The sequence below is a fragment of the Ambystoma mexicanum genome, chromosome 10 (assembly GCF_040938575.1).
Source record: "Ambystoma mexicanum isolate Mex_15411 chromosome 10, UKY_AmexF1_1, whole genome shotgun sequence".
Lineage (NCBI taxonomy): Eukaryota > Metazoa > Chordata > Amphibia > Caudata > Ambystomatidae > Ambystoma > Ambystoma mexicanum.
Genome location: NC_090932.1, coordinates 1270435260 through 1270453521, shown reverse-complemented (window position 1 = coordinate 1270453521; position 18262 = coordinate 1270435260). Strand labels below are relative to the sequence as shown.

The window sequence follows — 18262 nt, the reverse complement described above, 5'->3', positions numbered from 1 at the left end:
TGACCTAGAGATAAACCTTCCACCAAACACACCCTTAAATTGGGGTCTCCCTATATCTGCTCTAGACACAGTAGTGCAACTTTCAATCAAGCAGTGTGTTTTAATTGAGGGCCGCTGTAGAGTGACAGTAAATAACAGCTCATAGTGTCAGACAGGTATAAGAAATTGTCCCGGATACCAGACTGCGATCGCTGCCTGCGAACCATAGCACCAGAGAACCACTGGAGCATGCTTGCTCCTTTGGAGTAGACCAGGACCACTACTCAGACTTTTTATGTCCAACAGTACATGGCTCATACAACAAACAGCCAGAATCACAGTGACAGGAGAGACAGAGCGGGTGCCCGAAGAGACTATTGCAAAACAAGGTATTGATCAAGAGAGGTGTGCCTGATTCTAAGATGGTGGCCAGACATGTATGCCCTGTGCCTGCAGAAGTGCTGGCAAATAAGTAACTATTGAAAGTTCCTTAGTTGTACAAGAATCGGGTGGAAGGTGCCAAACATAAACAAATCCATAAACCTAATCCTTGTGTCCATACAAGTTAACCTACTCTACAAGTTCACAGAGGTAAGTCAATTGGCCACAGACCAAAGTATTACAAGGGGACAGACCCCAGGGCATGTGTTGGAGTTTGGAGATAGTTAGGGAGAGCAAGGAAGAGTGGAGAAAGAAGGGAAGTGTAAGGAAACAACTGTGTATAAGGAGGACAAGTACAGGAGGAAGGAGGGAGGGAAATAGGAGGAAGAAGAGCAAATGATATCATCAGGATTAAGGAGGAAGGCTAGAGAAAGAACTATCAAAAGGAATGAAAGAATTAGAAAAGGGAGAGATCCAAAGGTGGAAGCCAGCATAGGAGAAGAGAAGGATGAGAAAAGACAGTAGCCCTCATTCCGAGGTTGGTGCTAGTCATGGCGCTTTTAGCGCCATGACTAGCACCAATACCGGTACCGCCACCGACGTGGCGGTATGGGGACTTACCGGTCCATTCCGCTCTTTGCGGGACCGGTAAGTCCCCATTTGAAATGCCAATCCCCATTCCTATTTGAGCCCCCATAGGGTCCCCCCTGTTATATTTAGTTGTGATATGACAGCCAAGAGAACACCATGTCCTCTCAGAAGGGGAGGGCAAAACCTAATTAACTATCAAAAGCTCCATGGATCCGCCCTGTCCTTTTGTTGAGCCCTGCAGAATGAGGGCATCAATTAACATAATTAGCATACTAATAGAGTACACTTCAAGCAGGCCCTCGTGGGGCCTGGCTGCAGAGGTTAGCAAAGGAGACAGGAAACCCCAACAAACTTTGATATGCATCTGTGTCGACCTGAAGCCAGCTGCCGCCTCTCAGCAAAAAGGCAGTGAACTGTTTACAATAGTCATCCCCACAGGGAGACCCCATTCAGAAGGTATGAAAATGTGGTTTGCAGTTGCCAGAAAGTCTGGTCTTGCCGCAGCTTCAAGGGAGACCTGCCACTTTAATCAGGAATCACAGACAGCTCAATTAACCAGAGACCCTTTGATCCACAACAGACAGGAGGATGGGTGGGAGTTAGTATTACATGTTTTCACCCCTTTACCTTTTCTGCTGCAAAGCACTATGGTTATGACCTCATGCATACAGGAGATTGTTGGTGGGGACCCAGGATTGGTTCATTAATGTAGGTTTAACCTACACCAATCACTGTGGCCCATTTGGCTTTAAAAGAGGCCAGAGCCCATCTTTTGGGCAGATCATCTGAAGACTTTGCAAGAAGCAAGAAGAACTCAGCATTGGGCCCTGGTTGAAGGTACAGCCTGCCTTACATCTTTCACCAGTGAAGGATGGCCAGGACCTCCAAGAGGGAAGCACAATCCCTCCCATAAACATCTCCTAGGGAACAGATGGAGATACTGAGGACCCACCAGAAGCTCCAGAACCGGTACCCAGCAAGCACACAGCGTGACCTGCTAGGCCCTGCAGCAAGCTTCCTAAGTGGGAAGTGCCAGAGAGTCTCTGAAACAAACCAAGGGCAAGGCAGCTGCCTGCAACACTCTCCTCAGCATCAGGCCGTCCACCTTAAAGGACGGCACAAGCCTAGTGAAGAAGCTAGGAGGAGTGCATCGACAAGCATCTACCAACGTCCGACTTAAAGGACATTTTTGAGCCAGTTGTGCTCCTCGAGCTGCAACCGACTGCACTGCTGACTGATGTTGCGCCGCAGTCACTTAAACTGCCCGAGACGCCTCAAACAGTGCTTCAGAACCAACGACCGGCATTGAGACAATGATTCCTGACCCTGAGCCTCCGTGTAGGCCAGCCTGCAGCTATCCATCCAACCTCACTCGCCGAACTGCCTGTCACCTGATACCCGCAGCTGTCTCCCGCCTTGAACTCTGTCTCAGAAGCTGCAAAGCTCCCTGAAATCAACTTCTCCAAAGGCCCTGAGTGACAATTTACGGATGTCCATGAAAAGATTGAATGGGGAAATGACTGCATCTTTTTTTTAATTTAAATAATGCGGTGGAGTCCCCATGCTTACTCCTCTTCCCCACCTTAACTATTACCCTTAGCCCACACCACACCTACATTTTAGAAACATTTCCCAAATTTTGAATACAAATCAGTAAAAAGATGCAATCATTTGTCCAGTTGATTTTTTAATTTTGATCATTTCTATGGACACTACAATTTACAACCCATTGCTCCCTTTATGTTGAAACCAAGTATCCTTGAACTCTTGAGATTAATTACTATACTGACTACCCTCCTGTAAGTATCCAGAGTGCATCCCTTTTCCTTCTTTGAACCTGTCTGTCCTCTGCATTCCTTTAGAGGGTGGCATGTATTTTGTAGTGTGCTAGAACTGCCTGTTGTGATAATAAAGTAGATATTTGTATACAACCTTTACTGGACAGTCCCTTTTACCATTGGGTAATAATTTTCACTGTGCTGCAATTAACCAACGATCCACAACCTTGCGGAGATAAGCCTACCGTTTCGTCCATGCTACCAAGATTGGACAAGGAGGTTTATAATTTGCTTGTGTTTCCAATCTGTTCAGATCCCTTCTAGTGTACTAGAGGTGTGGGGCTGATTGATTGTTAAGAAACTGATATTCATCCCTGGACCACTGGTGCCTCGGAAGTTGATTCGTCACAGGTAATCAGTAGATGGTAGACAGAACCGGTGGAATCTGAGTTGGAGAATTGAAGTAGTACCAGGGATGAGAGGGCTGAAGGCTTTGATGACCTGGAACTCATTCCTGGCAGGGCCCAAATCCAAACACCCCTGAAAGAGCACACAGCAGTGGGGGTAGTTGGGAGCCATCGTCCAGATGCGGCGAGAATGGCAAGCCCACCAAGGAGACCAAAGAACTGACAATGGCCTGAAAATCTATCCACAATGGACGGGAACTAAGCATAAGAAGAACCAGATTCATCATTCCCTTTCACAATGGAACCCTCAGGTATAGACATCCATAAAGGAACAAAGAGCGTCTTTGTGTTACGGACACCTTAATTTTAATGGTTGGTAGACCTTTCTAAGTAAGGTGTCTATACCTTGCACTGAATGTATATGATGTACGATGTTCTGGGGATCATGCCCACCACCCTCAGGGTCTTCGATACTCCAACCCCAGTAATTCCTGCCACTTACCTTACTCCGAATTACTTGGTGACATGAGATCTTTGGTCCATGACACTGTCATTTTGGGTTTCTGACTCTCCATTGCCAAAGGTTCCTAGGGTTTTCTTACCTACCAATGAATATGCGTGGTGTACAGTCTTCTGGGGCCCATGTTTCCCTGCCTTCAGGATCTCTTACCATCCAATCTCAGTAGCCAGCTGAGACTTTGCCTGGAGTCTTTTGACTTGTAATGGAAGCACATGGTGTGAGGTGCTCTGGCGTCCCTGCCTTTTCAGAGACGTTCCATGCTCAGGGCCAAGGGAGTCTCTTACTTTGCAATGGATTTAGATGGGTTAAGGTGTTTTGAGTTCATGCACTATCTGACCCTCTAATCCCAGTAGTTACTATCAAGACTCCTCAGGGGTCCCTGACCTTACAGTGGATGCATATGATGTGTGGTAATCGCTGGTTGCTGCCCCTTTTCCTTCAGGGGCTCTTTGTCTCCAGCCCTACGGATCCCTAGGAGCCTCTTACCGTAACCTGGATGTAGATGGTGTATGTTTTTTCTGGGATCCATGATATTTCCATTACCCTCAGGGTCTCTGAGCCTGTTACCTTGCCCCAGGGGTTGCAGTGTTTGAACTTGGCCCGATTTCCCTGTATTCAGAAACTGGGGGAAATGTCTCCCCTGATCCAGAATCCGGGAACAAAAAGTGCATGCCAGAGCCACCAGGCATTGCACCGTCAGTGATCACCTCTCCCGAGACATAGGGCCTCATTACATGCTTGGCGGTCCGGAAACAAGGGTGCATGTTGCAACGTGCCGGCACCCTTTCCGGACTTCCAAACTGCAAGTTTTCCGCTAGGGGCACGGAACTCCAGGAAGCACCAGTGCCAGTGCTTCAGTGACCCATTCCCGTGGAGTCTTCTGGGACTCCATGGGAATGGGGATTTACTGTTCCGCCACCTGCCATGATATCCCGGTGGCACCGGGATGTCAGGTGGCAGAAATGGTGTTAGGGGGTTGGCGGCAGCCTGCTGCGTACCAGCGGGTTTTACTGCTGACCCCGTAATGAGGCCCATTGAGATAAACCTCCAACCTCAAAATAGCTTACCTCTAGCTTGTATTTGTTTTTCATTTAAACACATTAAGGTGTGATAGATAAGAGATTGCTGATTGGAAGAGGCTATTGTCTGTCTCTTCAGAGGTTGATATTGAGGGTAGTTGGAAATGGAAGAAGTGCATAAAGGGGCAGAATGTGCGAAATAATGACTATAAACAGGTGACCATATAGTTAATTATTTTTTACTGAGTTTTGTTCATTCTTGAAAGTCAGTTTAAAACCCATACGAGATTTTATGGGACTCATTCTACACGTTGATAATTGTATGTTTTCAATAAGGAAGGGGAGAATAACGCTACAGTCATTATGGGTTTGCCGGTGCAGAATATTGGCCATTAAAATTGCTGGTAATTCCAGCACTGCGCTTTTCCAGCACTGACAAAACAAAGGTTTACTGGTGGGGGTCACTGACTTACCACCAGCCAAGAGCTGCCAGTAATACCAGTGCCGGTAATTCTGGCAATCCCCTCCATGGAGTACTGACTCTTTCCGCCACCAGGAATATCCCGGTAATTCCAGGATATCAGGTGGCAGAAACGGTAGGGTGTGTTTTCCGGTATCCTGCCGGAATTACCGGCACGATACCGGCAAACTTGTAATGAAATGGAGCTATTTTAACTCTGTCGCTTTAACACTTTTTAAAGGTCTATAACATGACTGCCTTTAATCCATTCCTAGTCCCGCCTCCATCGCTCCTGCCTTCTGGTGGATTCCCAGAGTAGTTCAGTGCTTCCATTTCCAGCACTACCAGGTTGTGTAATGCGATCTCGGGTCTCTGTTCACGCTCCTATTAGGGTATGCAATCCTTCATCCCAATGACCATCTTACCTTACACTGGATGTACATGGTGTGGGGGAGGCCTTCGTTGTCCTGAGTTATGATCTGCATCATGTGCTGTTGCTGGAAGGCGTTCTCATCCACTCGCTCCACTGCACAGACCCGCTTCACTGGGATGGATGACCGCACCTGCAACGAGACACATGATGAAAGGAGGCACCCATCAAGAGCACCCTCAGCTCAAGTGACGCGCCCAGCCATAGCACGCTAAACTAAGACAAGGCCCACGACCAGAGCACCCTCAGCTCAAGTGACGCGCCCAGCCATAGCACTCTAAGCTCAGACAAGGCCCACAACCAGAGTACTCTCAGCTCATAGGGCCTGGTAGCCAGTACACACTCAGCTCATTGGACCAGCCAACGCTATCAGTTCATATAGTGAAGAACCAGCGCATAGGTCTGCCCGCAGGCATAGGAGGCCTCTGTACTGGGCTCTCAGCTCAAAGGAAATACCCAGCTATATCACTCTCAATTCAGAGCAGGTTTCCTTTCAGAGCACAACTCCCTACAAAGAGGCCACCTATCACAACAGTCTCAGCTCAAAGAAAGCGACCAACCAGAGCACTGTCAAAGGAAGGCTCAAACTAAACAGCCAGCATAAGCACTATCAGCCCAAAGGAAGCACACAGCCAAAACACTAGCAGCTCGAACGGAGCACCTAACCAGGGCCCACTTTGCTTACAGAAAGTACTCAGCCAAAGCACTGTCCGCTCCAAGGAAGCAAGCGCCAGAGCACTATAAGATCTTGTGAAGGGCCCATTCAGAGCACAAACAGCTCAAAGCAAACAACAAGCCAGGACACTACCAGCTCATGCAGAGCACCTACCAAGATAACTCTCAGATCGGAGGAAGCACCCTGCTAGAACGCTAGAAGCTCTTACTGAGCACCTAACCAGAGTCCTCTTTGCTTACAGAAAGCACTCAACCAGAGCACTGTCAGCGCAAAAGAAGTTGCCAGCCAGAGCACTACCAGTAAGATGCACTCAGTCACATCACTTGTTGAGGAAACCCTCAGCCAGAACACTGTTAGCTTAAAGAACCAACAAGAGTAATCCCAGCTCAAAGAAGCTCCCAGTTAGAGTAGTTCTGTACATGTGAAGCACACAGCTAGAACCCTATCACCCCAAATGAAGCACCCAACCAGAGCAGAACCAGAGTACTCTCATCCCAAAGGAAGCAGGCAGCCAGAGCACTATTAAACTAAAGGAAGCACCCAGCCAGAGTACTATCAGATCTTGTCAAGGACCCAGCCAGAGCACAAACAGCTCAAAGCAAGCACCCAGCCAGAACACTACCAGCTCATGCAAAGTGCCTACCAAGAGTTCTCTAAAGTCGCAGGAAGCACCAAACCAGAGCACTGTCAGCTCATGTGAAGGAGAACGCCAGAGCACTCCAAGTTCAAAAAGACGCACCCAGCTAAGGCAGAAGCAGCTTGAAGAGGCACCAAGCAAGAGCACTATCATCTCGGGGCACACTTGGCTCACCAGACACAGGCAGACAAGGCACCATCAGCTTGACATAACCCCCTTTCCAGAGCACAGGGTTGCCAGATGACTCCATGTCAGGAGGGACACGTCCCAGCACTAGTCTTTCAATTCCCATCAATTGCCTGCTGGGAGTTGTGGTTTTGGATCACTTCAATGGAATAAAACAGACTGAAGTGAAACTAAGGTGAAAGCAAAGCTCATGTGTGGAGTATGGATCTCTGGCCTGGAGGACGTCATCTGGCAACTCCACCAGAGCCAAAGCCAACTCAAAGAAAGCAGCTAGAATCTCTGTCCCTGACTCATATTACCTCAGCTGGTGTATCTCACCTTACACCAAATAAACATGTAAAAGTGGTTTCCTGAATGACCAATGTAAGCTTTCCCCTCTACTACGGCCAAACTGGATCCACATTCCTTGTTACCACTATAACCTCATTAGCTTCAAACTCACTGACAACAAGTAGAGCTCTCCCCAGTGTTACTGCTACATTTGCTGCAGTCTCACTGCCACCGAGTGGAGTTCTCCCCCAGTAGGACCACCTCAAGGGCCTTACCCCTACTGATATCAAGATGAGTTTTCGCTAGTACTACAGGAACACTGTTTTCAGCTCACTGCTGCCAAGTCACCTCCCTAGCGCTACAGCGACATGGGTCCTACTCTCACTGGCACCAAGCCAAGTTCTCCACAGCAGTGCTGTGTCATCAGTCTTACCATCATTGAAACTCAGCTGAGTGCTCGCCAATACACCAGTGTCACTGTTCCGAGTCCCACTGACATCAAATACTCTGCATAGTACTACAGCATCAAGGGTCCTACTCTCAATGGCAACAAGCTAAGCTCTCCCCAGTACTTCAGTGCCTCGGGCGCTACCCTCACTGATATCACACTGCTGTCTTGATATTACTGCAGTATCATTAGTACTACCGTCACTGACCCTGAGCCGAGTTCTCCCCAGTTCTATAGCTTTGATGTTCACCTGCTGATTACTGACAAGTAGCATTGCAGTGTCATGGGCCCTACCCCACTGACACCGTGTTGAGATCTCCCCAGTACTGCAGTGTCATGGGTCCTGCTCTCACTGACACCATGTTGAGATCGCCCCAGTACTTTAGCATCATGGGTCCTGCTTTCACCGACACTGTGTTCAGATCTCCCCAGTACTGCGGTGTCATGGGTCCTTTTGTCACTGACACCATGTTGAGATCTCCCCAGTACTCCAGTGTCATGGGCCCTACCCCGCCAACTGCGTGTTGAGATCTCTCCAGTACTGCAGTGTCATGGGCCATACCCCACTGACAACGTGTTGAGATCCCCTCAGTACTGTGGTTTCACGGGTTCCACCATCACTAAGCTGAGCTCTACCAGTACAAGTGTCATGGGCTCTATCCTCCGCAAAATCAAGTTGAGATGTCCCCAGTATCACAGCCCCGTTGACCCTAAGAAAGTCAACTCCACTCCTTCAGTCCACCTTACCTGCCAGTCGGGGGATTTTGAGTAGGACAGCGTCTCGCTGCTCAGCCAGAAGTACCGCTTCTTGAAAGTGAAGCGGGTCACCAGGTTCACGCCCTCGGCCTTCCGCTTATGGAGGTATCCTTCCTTGATGGTCACTGAGGGATGGAAGAGCGCCCTCTGCTGTAGCTCACTCACTGCCACATCCAGACAAAAAGACAAGTGTTAGATTGGGGACATCGCCTGCCCATAAGCATACAAGTGTATGGATGCTGGTCAGTGAAACTTATTAGGCATAGGATAATTACCCTTCTGACTAGTGGCCAGAGGCATCACTTTCTGTGGGCACGGGTGGAACAGTCTCCACCAATAATTCATGACTAGGGATCGAAGGGTCAAACCAATATTTCACCAAGAAAGCAAGCCCTAGCTCCGACCCCGTCGTTTCCTTTACCATCCCTGTGCATGCCACACATCACTTGACCAGGGCCGGTTGGAGATACGGGAGGGTCTTTGCGGCCTATTTCGAAATGATGTTTGGGTGCCCCCTCACCTACAGTCGGTGCTTTAAATGGGGTGGCCCTAACAGGCCATTGTACTTGCACTTCTTATTTTTTGCAACATAAGTTCCTGAACTTCTCAAAGCTTGAAGGAGAGTACCGGTACACACCTATGGGGCAAGATGAAAATATAATTCTTTTACCTGAATCTCAATGAAGGACTTGGCTTCTGCAGCCCTTTGCCCTCGCCCGCCTCCTCACTCCGCCAACCGCAGTACCCATAATGTCGCCTTCAGGGCCCACCCTGCGCAACAAAAGGAGCCCCAAACCCACTAATTAGGCTCCACATGGTACCTATGAGGTCCCTTGAGAGCTTTCATGTAGAGAACAGATTAATTTATTTGGGACACCCCTGCACCAGCACCTCCCCAAGAAAGCCTCGGCAATCACTTAAAATAAAATCTTCGTTATTAACAGTGCCTGTTTGTAAATGTTTAAGTGATTGGAATTGCGATGAAACATTTCAGACTAAAAGCCTACACACAGCTACCATTACCTACCAACTATACCCCTTATTATTGGACAAAAGCGAGCAATAATAAAAATCCCCTCTTATATAGCTTAGTTTATATCTATGATTTCTACAACAACAAAAAGTCTGCTTTTATATGGATATTCACATTTTCTTATCAGTATGTATAACAACAAAGTGGAAGTTTGAGTGAAAGAATCCCAGTTTAACCGCTTAAACAAAGTGTATGATCCTTGGCAAATAATTGAATCTCATCGTGCCTGACCTGCAAATATTGGGTGTTCTCGAAGCCTGGCAACTTTTGCACACCACAATACTGTTGTCGAAACAGGCCAAAAACAGTTTGTGATTGATGAGGTTCTTTGAAAGATGGTTGCATTAGGTTGACAAGATAAAATTTAAAGTTAGTGACTTAAGAGCAAACTATAATACTGAGATTCTGGTTAGAATCAATGCGATGTTTCAGCATGCCATGTTCCAAAAGCCAAGTTCAGAAAAAAATACAGAACGGAGTGGGAGTGTGGGGAGAGGGACAAATAGAAACGAACACAAATAGGGAGTGAGATGGGAAGAGTGTGGTGCACATAGAAAGTGAGACAAATGGAGAACTATGAAAAACATGTTTTAAAAATGTATTTATAAATCGCCAACACATAAGCTAATGGCCATAGAGGTGATAACAACTAAACAAACATCACACAACACAAAATACCCAAACATATGTCAGAGATACTAAAAAGTCAGGAAAAAAGAAAACATCAATACAGTGTAAGCATTAACTTGGAAGCCGATGAAGCTCCATTCACATTATTATATAGCCTCAAAAAGGAAGGCAAATTAGTCTGGCTGCAACCTATACCAATACAGTTAGTGTCATTCTCAGTGCACTAGTCTTTGATTTGCACCCTCCCCAAGAGTCGAAGATCTCGGGCTCTAACACACCATGACCAGCCTTAGATCATAAACAAAAGAGAGCTGTTTCTCAGCGCCCTCTGGATTCCGTCCGTTCTGGTTTATTTACATGCCAAATCCTGTATGTCGATTCATGGAATCGACTGTGCAGCACTTTTTCGTACCTTGCGTGGACTTCGCACAATCTCGGCACGTCTCTGTGAGCGGACGAGTGCCTTGCATGAGACAGCATGCAGAGCATGGCTGTGGCTTGCACAGAGGGCAGGGAAGGGGGAGGAACTAAAAAAATGAGGAAGAACAAGGGAAAATGTGGGTTTTTATGAGGGACGGCCTACCGGCCGTCCCCTGCACACCCACTATTGTGCCAGATGACACGTATTCATGGATCCAACCGTGCAACCTCTCGGCAGGGTAATGGCCATGCAAAGCCCACATTCGATCCGCCACCCAAAGACAGGCGTACATAGACTTGTGCATAGGAATCGCTGAAAAAAGGTATGATCTGGTATCGGATTCAGGGGTGCGTGTACGCAGGCAGGGTTCCGGTCTGAGTTAGGTGTGTGCTTACACAGTGTAGTAGGGTGCAGGAACAGTTATGGGGGACCCCACGCAGGGGTCGCGAGATACAGGCCTTCTTGCGGGGGCCCCCACACACTGTTTTACGGGAGCATGTATTCATGCCCTGTGAGCAAGCAAAGGTAGCTGTTTCTGGCTGTTTTTGCTTTGTGTCGGGGCATGTCGGGGGTGTTCTGGCTGCGGATTGGTATACTGTTACTTTGGGCGAACAATTGCATGAATACACAGAGCGCGCAGAAAAACGTCTGGGCGCAGGGTCACGCAGTCGTTCTCGGCGCATGGGCATTGCAGGATATATGCACACTATTCATGAATCGGGCCCAATGTTTCTTCGATCCATCACAAAACCTCTCAAGATAGGGTCAGTTACCTGCTGCATACATGCCTTCTTTACACGGATATCTTGTCCAAACGGCAAGATGACCAGGTTATATGTAGATTTAGCTACACCCAAAGATTTTTGGGGGGATAACAAAGTACTTCCTGAAGGGGCAATAGCTATCAATCCCGAGGTGGAACAAGATGCCAAGCAGATGGCCACAGACTGATGTACAGTAGTTTCCTGGGGAACAGACGATATAGTGATGTCTTCGGACTAGCTGGTTTGACATGCTACGTCTGTCATAATGCTAGGCTCCTGAAAGTCCACTGGATTTAATTGAGAGCTTTATCAATCATATCAGAGGGCAGTTGTGAAATAGTCTCGTCAAAAGGAATCAACCCAGGTAGTAAAATCAGACCAGGTTTTACATTGATTGAGATCCTGTATAATATTTTCTTTAATATATTGCCAACTTGCAGGACCCTTCAGGCCTTCTTTTGAGCCCTTATTCGAGCCCTTATGTTCATTGCTGGACAAAGCAACAATATCTGCAATAACACTTTCCATACTCAGCAGTGGGAATTGCAGTACTGTGCTCACAGTTTGGGAGATTCGATCACAAGCTCCGACTTGACTATCAGCCAGTACTTCCTCTGGTAAACCACCCAAGACCTTTTGGTGAGCAGCTTTCTCCTTTTCCAGGCCTGGATTTATCACTGGAATAGTCAAAGTGCCCTGTATGTCCTTATTGACCTCATTCCTTAAATGCAGACTGTCATGTGGAGGCATTTGGGCTCATTCTAGGTCTGGTAAAAAAGTGCTGGTATTTGTGGATACCAGCACTTCACCGAACCGGCCGACCACAGGTTTGATGGTGGGGCACCCACCTGACCAGCAAAAAAAGCCCCAATTACAGCGCCCTACCAGTAAAAAAAGTCCTCAATAACGCATTGCTGGTGCTGGTAATAAAGTCAAAATCCCTCAGTTTTAGGCTTTAGCACTCTGGTACTCAACATTATCAGGGCCAAACAAAGCACAAAATAATTCTAACCAAAAAAAAGAAAAAAAGGCTAGACCAGCCAGATATAACAACCAAATAGCGTGATAAACGTGCGCACCAAGATGGGCCTGATATACACTTGCAGTCGTTCCCCTCTCACCCTCGGCTCCACACACAAGCATGAGGCGGGACACAGCGGGACACCATAGCAAAAAAGGCACAGAGGCAGCTAACGCACAAGTAGCCACAACAGCAACAACCCTGGAAACGCAGGCCACAAAGGGGGAGACTCTGTAGCAGAAAAAACTCTCCACCTTGAAAAGGTAGACTCTCCCTCTTGACGGGGATATTCAATATCAGAATAAACTTTCCCTTTTAAAGGGGAGACTCTGTACCGGAATAAACTCTGTCCTTGATGGGGGAGATTGTGTAGCAGAATAAACTCTGCCCCTTGAAGGGGGGACTCTGTAGCAAAAAAACTCTCCCCCTTGAAAAGGTAGACTCTGTAGCAGAATAAACTCTCCCCCTTCTAAGGGGGGACTCTGTATCAGAATAAACTCCCCCCCTTAATGGAGGAGATTCTGTAGCAGAATAAACTCCCCCCCCACCCCTTGATGGGAGAGACTCTGTACCAGAATAAACTCTGCTCCTTGAAGGGGAGACGCTGTGTCAAAATAAACTCTCCCCATTGAAGGGGGAGATTCTGTAGCAGAATAAACTCTCCCCGTTGATGGGGCGACTCTGTAGCAGAATAAACTCTCCCCTGGAAAGAGGAGACTCTGTATCAGAATGAACACTCCCCCTTGAAGGGGAGACTCTGTATCAGAACAAACCCTTCCCCTTGACAGGGGAGACTCTGAATCAGAATAACACTCCCCTTAATGGGGGAGATTCTGTACCAGAAAAAACTCCCCCTTGATGGGGGAGACTCTGAAGCAGAATAAACTCTTACCCTTGAAAGGGGAGACTCTGTATCAGAATACACTCTGCCCCTGTCAGAATAAACTTTCCCCATTGAAAGGGGAGACTGTATCAGAATAAACTCTCCCCCTTGACAGGGGAGATTCTGTATCAGAATAAACTCTCACCCTTAAAGGGGAGACGCTGTACCAGAATAAACTCTCCCGCTTGAAGGGTGAGACTTGGTATAAGAATAAACTCTCCCCTTGATGAGGGAGATTATGTAGTAGAATAAACTCTCCCCCTTGATGGGGGTGACTCTGTACCAGAATAAACTCTCCCCCTTGAAAGGGGAGTCTCTGTACCAGAATAATCTCTCCCCCTTGAAGGGGAGATTCTGTATCAGAATAAACTCTCCCCTTGAAGGGGGAGACTCTGTAGCAGAATAAACTCTCCCCCATGAAAGGAGAGACTCTGTACCAGAAGAAACTCTTACCCTTGAAGGGGAGACGCTGTGTCAAAATAAACTCTCCCCATTGGAGGGGAGACTCTGTAGCAGAATAAATTCTCCCCCTTGAAAAAGGAGACTCTGTATCAGAATAAACTCTCCTCTTGATGGGGGAGATTCTGTAGCAGAATAAACACTCCCCCTTGAAGGTCAGACGCTGTGTCAGAATAAACTCTCCTCTTGATGGGGGAGATTCTGTAGCAGAATAAACTCTCCCCCTTGAAGGGGAGATTTTGTATCAGAATACATTCTCCCCCTTAAAGGGGGAATCTCTGTAGCAGAATAATCTCTAACCCTTGGGGAGGCCTTATAGCTGAATAAACTCTCCCCTTTCAAGGGGAGACTCTGTATCAGAATATTCTCGCCCCTGTAAAAAAGGCATGGTATTGAAACAAGACAGACACAAGTGACCACAGTTCAAGGATGTTTATTGAACTTTTACAACACTGTGATAAACGCCTATCTAAACCTAAATCTAAGATGCGAGCAAGCTATGACCATCAAATAATAATAACACAGTCCTAGTGGAGTCTCGTCAACATAAAAAGGGCCTATACTAAAAAAACGATTGCCAATCCTTACCGCTAACTTACAAATAGTGTAGGATAATGTTCATGAAAAATAAAGAAATGTTCACAAAGAATAAGTCAGGATGTTAAGGCCGTGGGCCTCCCTTCCCCACGTTTTCAGCACAGGACAACGCAGTTTACTTGAGCATAGCACACACTCTGGTTCTTCGGCACAAGGATACAGTTCCAGTACCAGCATCAGGGCCTTCTGTGCCCAAGTCTCTTTACTTATTAGTTTCTTGATTCAGAGGGCCTGATGTATCAAAACAAAACACAAAGTTCTTTTCCTCTAACAAGTATTCAATTTGGAGGATTCACTCTTCACCCCAGATCTCCCTCTGTTGTGCTCAGATCCCTTTTTACAATTAGCTCTCGGGTGACTCACGGTTCACCCCTCTGTCGGGCTCAGATTCCTTTTGACAATTAGTCACCCTCAGCTGGGCTCGGACAAATCCCAACTTCAGTTTTGATATCGAAGACTTTGGAATGTGCACAGGATTTGGCTTGACCCGGTGCAGGACCACTTCCACTTCACAATTTACAATTACTCTCTCATCAGAAAGCGGGGTTCCCTTCCCCAAGCTTTCTCTTACCATACCTCCGTCGGGTTCACACTTGCTTCTTTGTAATCACAGTTCACAATTTTACAATCTCCGTTGGATACCTAACAGAGACTTTTGAATGAGCACCCACGTGGTGCTGGACCACTCTTTATGGTACCTATTCTGTTTCAAAAGTTTACTTACTCCTTGAATATTCAATTATATTTGTGTCACTCATCACATACACCTTATGCTTTGTTCCTTGCAGCTTTGTTCATACAACGTTGTCGCTTGCGACCTTGGGTCTAACACAGACCAGTCTACAATCAGTATCCCAGACTCACCGGTTGTGCTGACGTTACTGGATCGGCTTTGTTACAGGAACCAAGGACAGTACTACGGCCACAATCTCTCCTCCCCGCCTCTGCTATCGATGTGGGAGAGCTCTCTGTACCTTCGACAAACAATGCACCTCACTTCAGCATTAGTTCCTGGCCTTATGTTTCTTATCCTCGAGGGCTCTTGAAAGTAACGGTTTCCTTTTGCTGAAAAGGCCAAGGGCAATTCACTCCTTGTAACCCTTTCTGATCTCGCCGTCTTTCTCCTTGTGTTAAACCGCTATCTCAGAACTGCTGCTTCCTCAGGTGTTTTGCCTCCCTCAGAGTGTGCTTCCATGCTCCGCCTTTTATCCATGTGGGGAAGTGTGATGGAAGTCAGGTGTGTGTAATTATCAGTAATTGCCTGACTCTAACTGACCCTTGTGTTGGGACATGTCAATTACACGGCTTAGGTGTTAGTCCGTTTTCTTTCATGTTGGAATGTCTGTGAAAAAGTGTTTGTATCGGGAAAGGGAAGGGGGGTTTGAGTTCCTACGTGTCCTACTTAGTAGGATGGGAAAAAGGTGTTATTAGGAAGGGAATACCCTTCAATGTCCTACTTCCACTCCCGAGGATCCCTCATCCAGATGAGCCTCCTGCACTGGTCCACCCCCAGGAACTAGATCAAAAAACGGTGGTCGTGTTCTGGCCACCTGGATCCCATATCCCGGATACTAGCGGGTGAGACACCTTCAGGTTTCTCACATACCCTTCCCCTATGCGAGTTGCATATGCCTGTTTTTTTATCCAGGTTCTTCGTTGTTAAGACCTGGAAGAGAACAGGGATGAGATATGTCAAGGAATTATCACATATTTCATTGATTTTCTTACGCCGATGTAGGTAGAGGTTGAATGGCTTTATTGCTCTCTCTAAAGTATCCTATGAACTGGTCTCTAATGGTTGACTCAGGTTTCATAAGTTCTTTATATCTTGAAGGGGTCCGTGGGGTTCTGATTTTTCCCAGTCCCACATTGGAGAGTTTTGGGAGTAGTAGGTTGACTGCCAGCAATTCTGGGGTAAATATTCTCCAAAGGGAGGTGGGGTTTCCTGCAAGAGAGTAGAAAAGGTAGGGAAATGCCGACCCATAATAACTTCCTCAGCAAGTCTCGGAATGATGGCTGAAGAAATTAAACAGGACTCACACCGGATTTTAATGTGTACAGGTATTTTGGGGTATACTTCATTGTCCCTATGTACACAGGTAACTCTAAGTAGGGCAGCGTTCTCGGGGTCTTTTGATGTGACCAAGTCAGCTCGTGTAGCAGTTTGTTTGCTACCCTAGTCAATTAATGCCTTTACTTGCTTCCCATTCACCCAAGCCTTTTCAGATATGAAGTGAGCAGACGACTGACATAAACATATGCTAAAGGTCTCTAAATCCTCTTCTGGTTCTTCCCACTCTTCGCCCTTTAAACAGCCTATTTCCATCGGTTCATCCCTTAAATCCTTCAGGCAAGATGCCACCTTTTTCTACAGGAAAGCCAATAAGGGGGTGGTCTGCTTCCTTTAATTTCCTCCCTTCTGCTTTCGTCTTTGATTTTAGGGTCAGGTCTCTTCATTTCTTTTGGTATCCCTGTCTTGATTCTATACAACCCTCCTTGTTTTTCTACTACCTAAGGTTGAGGTCGTTGGATACGTTTGTAACCTTTCCGTTCCTTCCCTCGATGTGCCGAGTGGAAGTGATTAGCTGCATCTGAGTGGTTTTGTGCAGTTTCAATGGCCATGGCTAGGGTAGGTCGACTTGGCTGTAAGACGGCTTTTTGCAAAAAAGGGGCAAGGAATTGGCTAACAGTTCTAGGCTGGACATCTCTATTAACTCTTCTAGGGATTTATTATTGATACAAAGGGCTGCAGTGTTTGTGACACGTTCACCCATTTCTAGGGGGGTTTCTCCTGCGTTTCATCTAATGGCCCTCAATTTCTGGCGATACAAAACTAAGTTTGCCCCACTCTTTTTTACAATCCTTTTTTGATGGATAAAAGGTGGCTCCCTGGGCAAGATTAAGTAGCTGATATGCAGTTTGTAGTACACCTCTCAAGAGAGGAGCCAAATAGAACCTTTTAAAGTTCTCTCCCCATCCTAGTTGTTCGGCGGCTAGGCGTGCAAAATTCAAGAAAATATTCCCTAGATCTTCACCTTCTAGGTATGGTCGATGTACCCTCTGTGGCAGTAGTGGTCTAGTTTGCAACTCACCCAATTTTGTTAGATTTTTTTGGATTCTAACTTCAGCTAGTATTTGATGGCCCACCAACTGGGCTTTGACATTAGCCAGGTCGGCCATTTCTTCAAGTGGGGTGAGGGTTCTTTCTGTGTTTTTTCTGAATTAGAAAAAAACAGTCCTCAACTGCCTCAGATAAAGTTTTGAAGTCATCTGATTCTTCTGAGTCTGATTCTGCCAAAGGGAGTGACTTTGGTAGGTTGTCTTTAACCCTGATGGCCCCGCGACGACTGCCAATAGGGTACCAAAAAAGAAAAGGTTCAGGAGTGAGGGAGGGTGGGGGGGGGTTTAAGGCACTAGCTCTGATAAAGGTAAAGGCTGGTTGAACTTTCAGTATTATTCGATCCCACTGTTGTATATTATAGTGGGAGAGAGGAAGGGTGTCTAATAATACTTGAGTTTTAAAGAACAGATCTTGTTGACCAGTCAGGATACGTAGTTGACAGAGAACAACCTCCTTTAGCCTGGATATACGGGCAGAGTCAAGATGTTCAATGATTCTATTTTACCCTTCTGATGGTATGACAATTATCAGCATGGATTTCAGTTTTTATCAGTTAAACCACATCCCACTCTGACACCATATCTAAGGAAGGCATGGTATCGAAGCAAGACAGACACACGTGTCACAAGATGATTCCTTCCTGAGGGAATTCTGTAATGCAGCCCAGCCAGAGCTCCAGGATGGTCGGGGGTGATGTCCCTGGCCTTGGGTGGCTGTCCCTTATGTGGGTTCACTGTCCACAAGCCCAGCGGCGGTTCCAGCAAGCCTCGGCAGGGTTACTGGCCATTCCCAGAG

General features: G+C 46.9%; 1 protein-coding gene across 2 annotated transcripts in view; it reads right to left on the bottom strand.

Moving 5' to 3' along the window:
• RASAL1 (RAS protein activator like 1) overlaps window positions 1–18262 on the bottom strand; it is a 1443380-nt gene that overhangs the window by 248387 nt on the left and 1176731 nt on the right. For both annotated transcript variants that reach the window (XM_069619245.1, XM_069619246.1), the window contains 2 exons: window positions 8530–8702; window positions 5561–5698 (listed from right to left, as the gene is read on the bottom strand). In XM_069619245.1, coding sequence (XP_069475346.1) covers window positions 5561–5698; window positions 8530–8702 — 311 coding nt within the window. The remainder of the gene's footprint in view (window positions 1–5560; window positions 5699–8529; window positions 8703–18262) is intronic.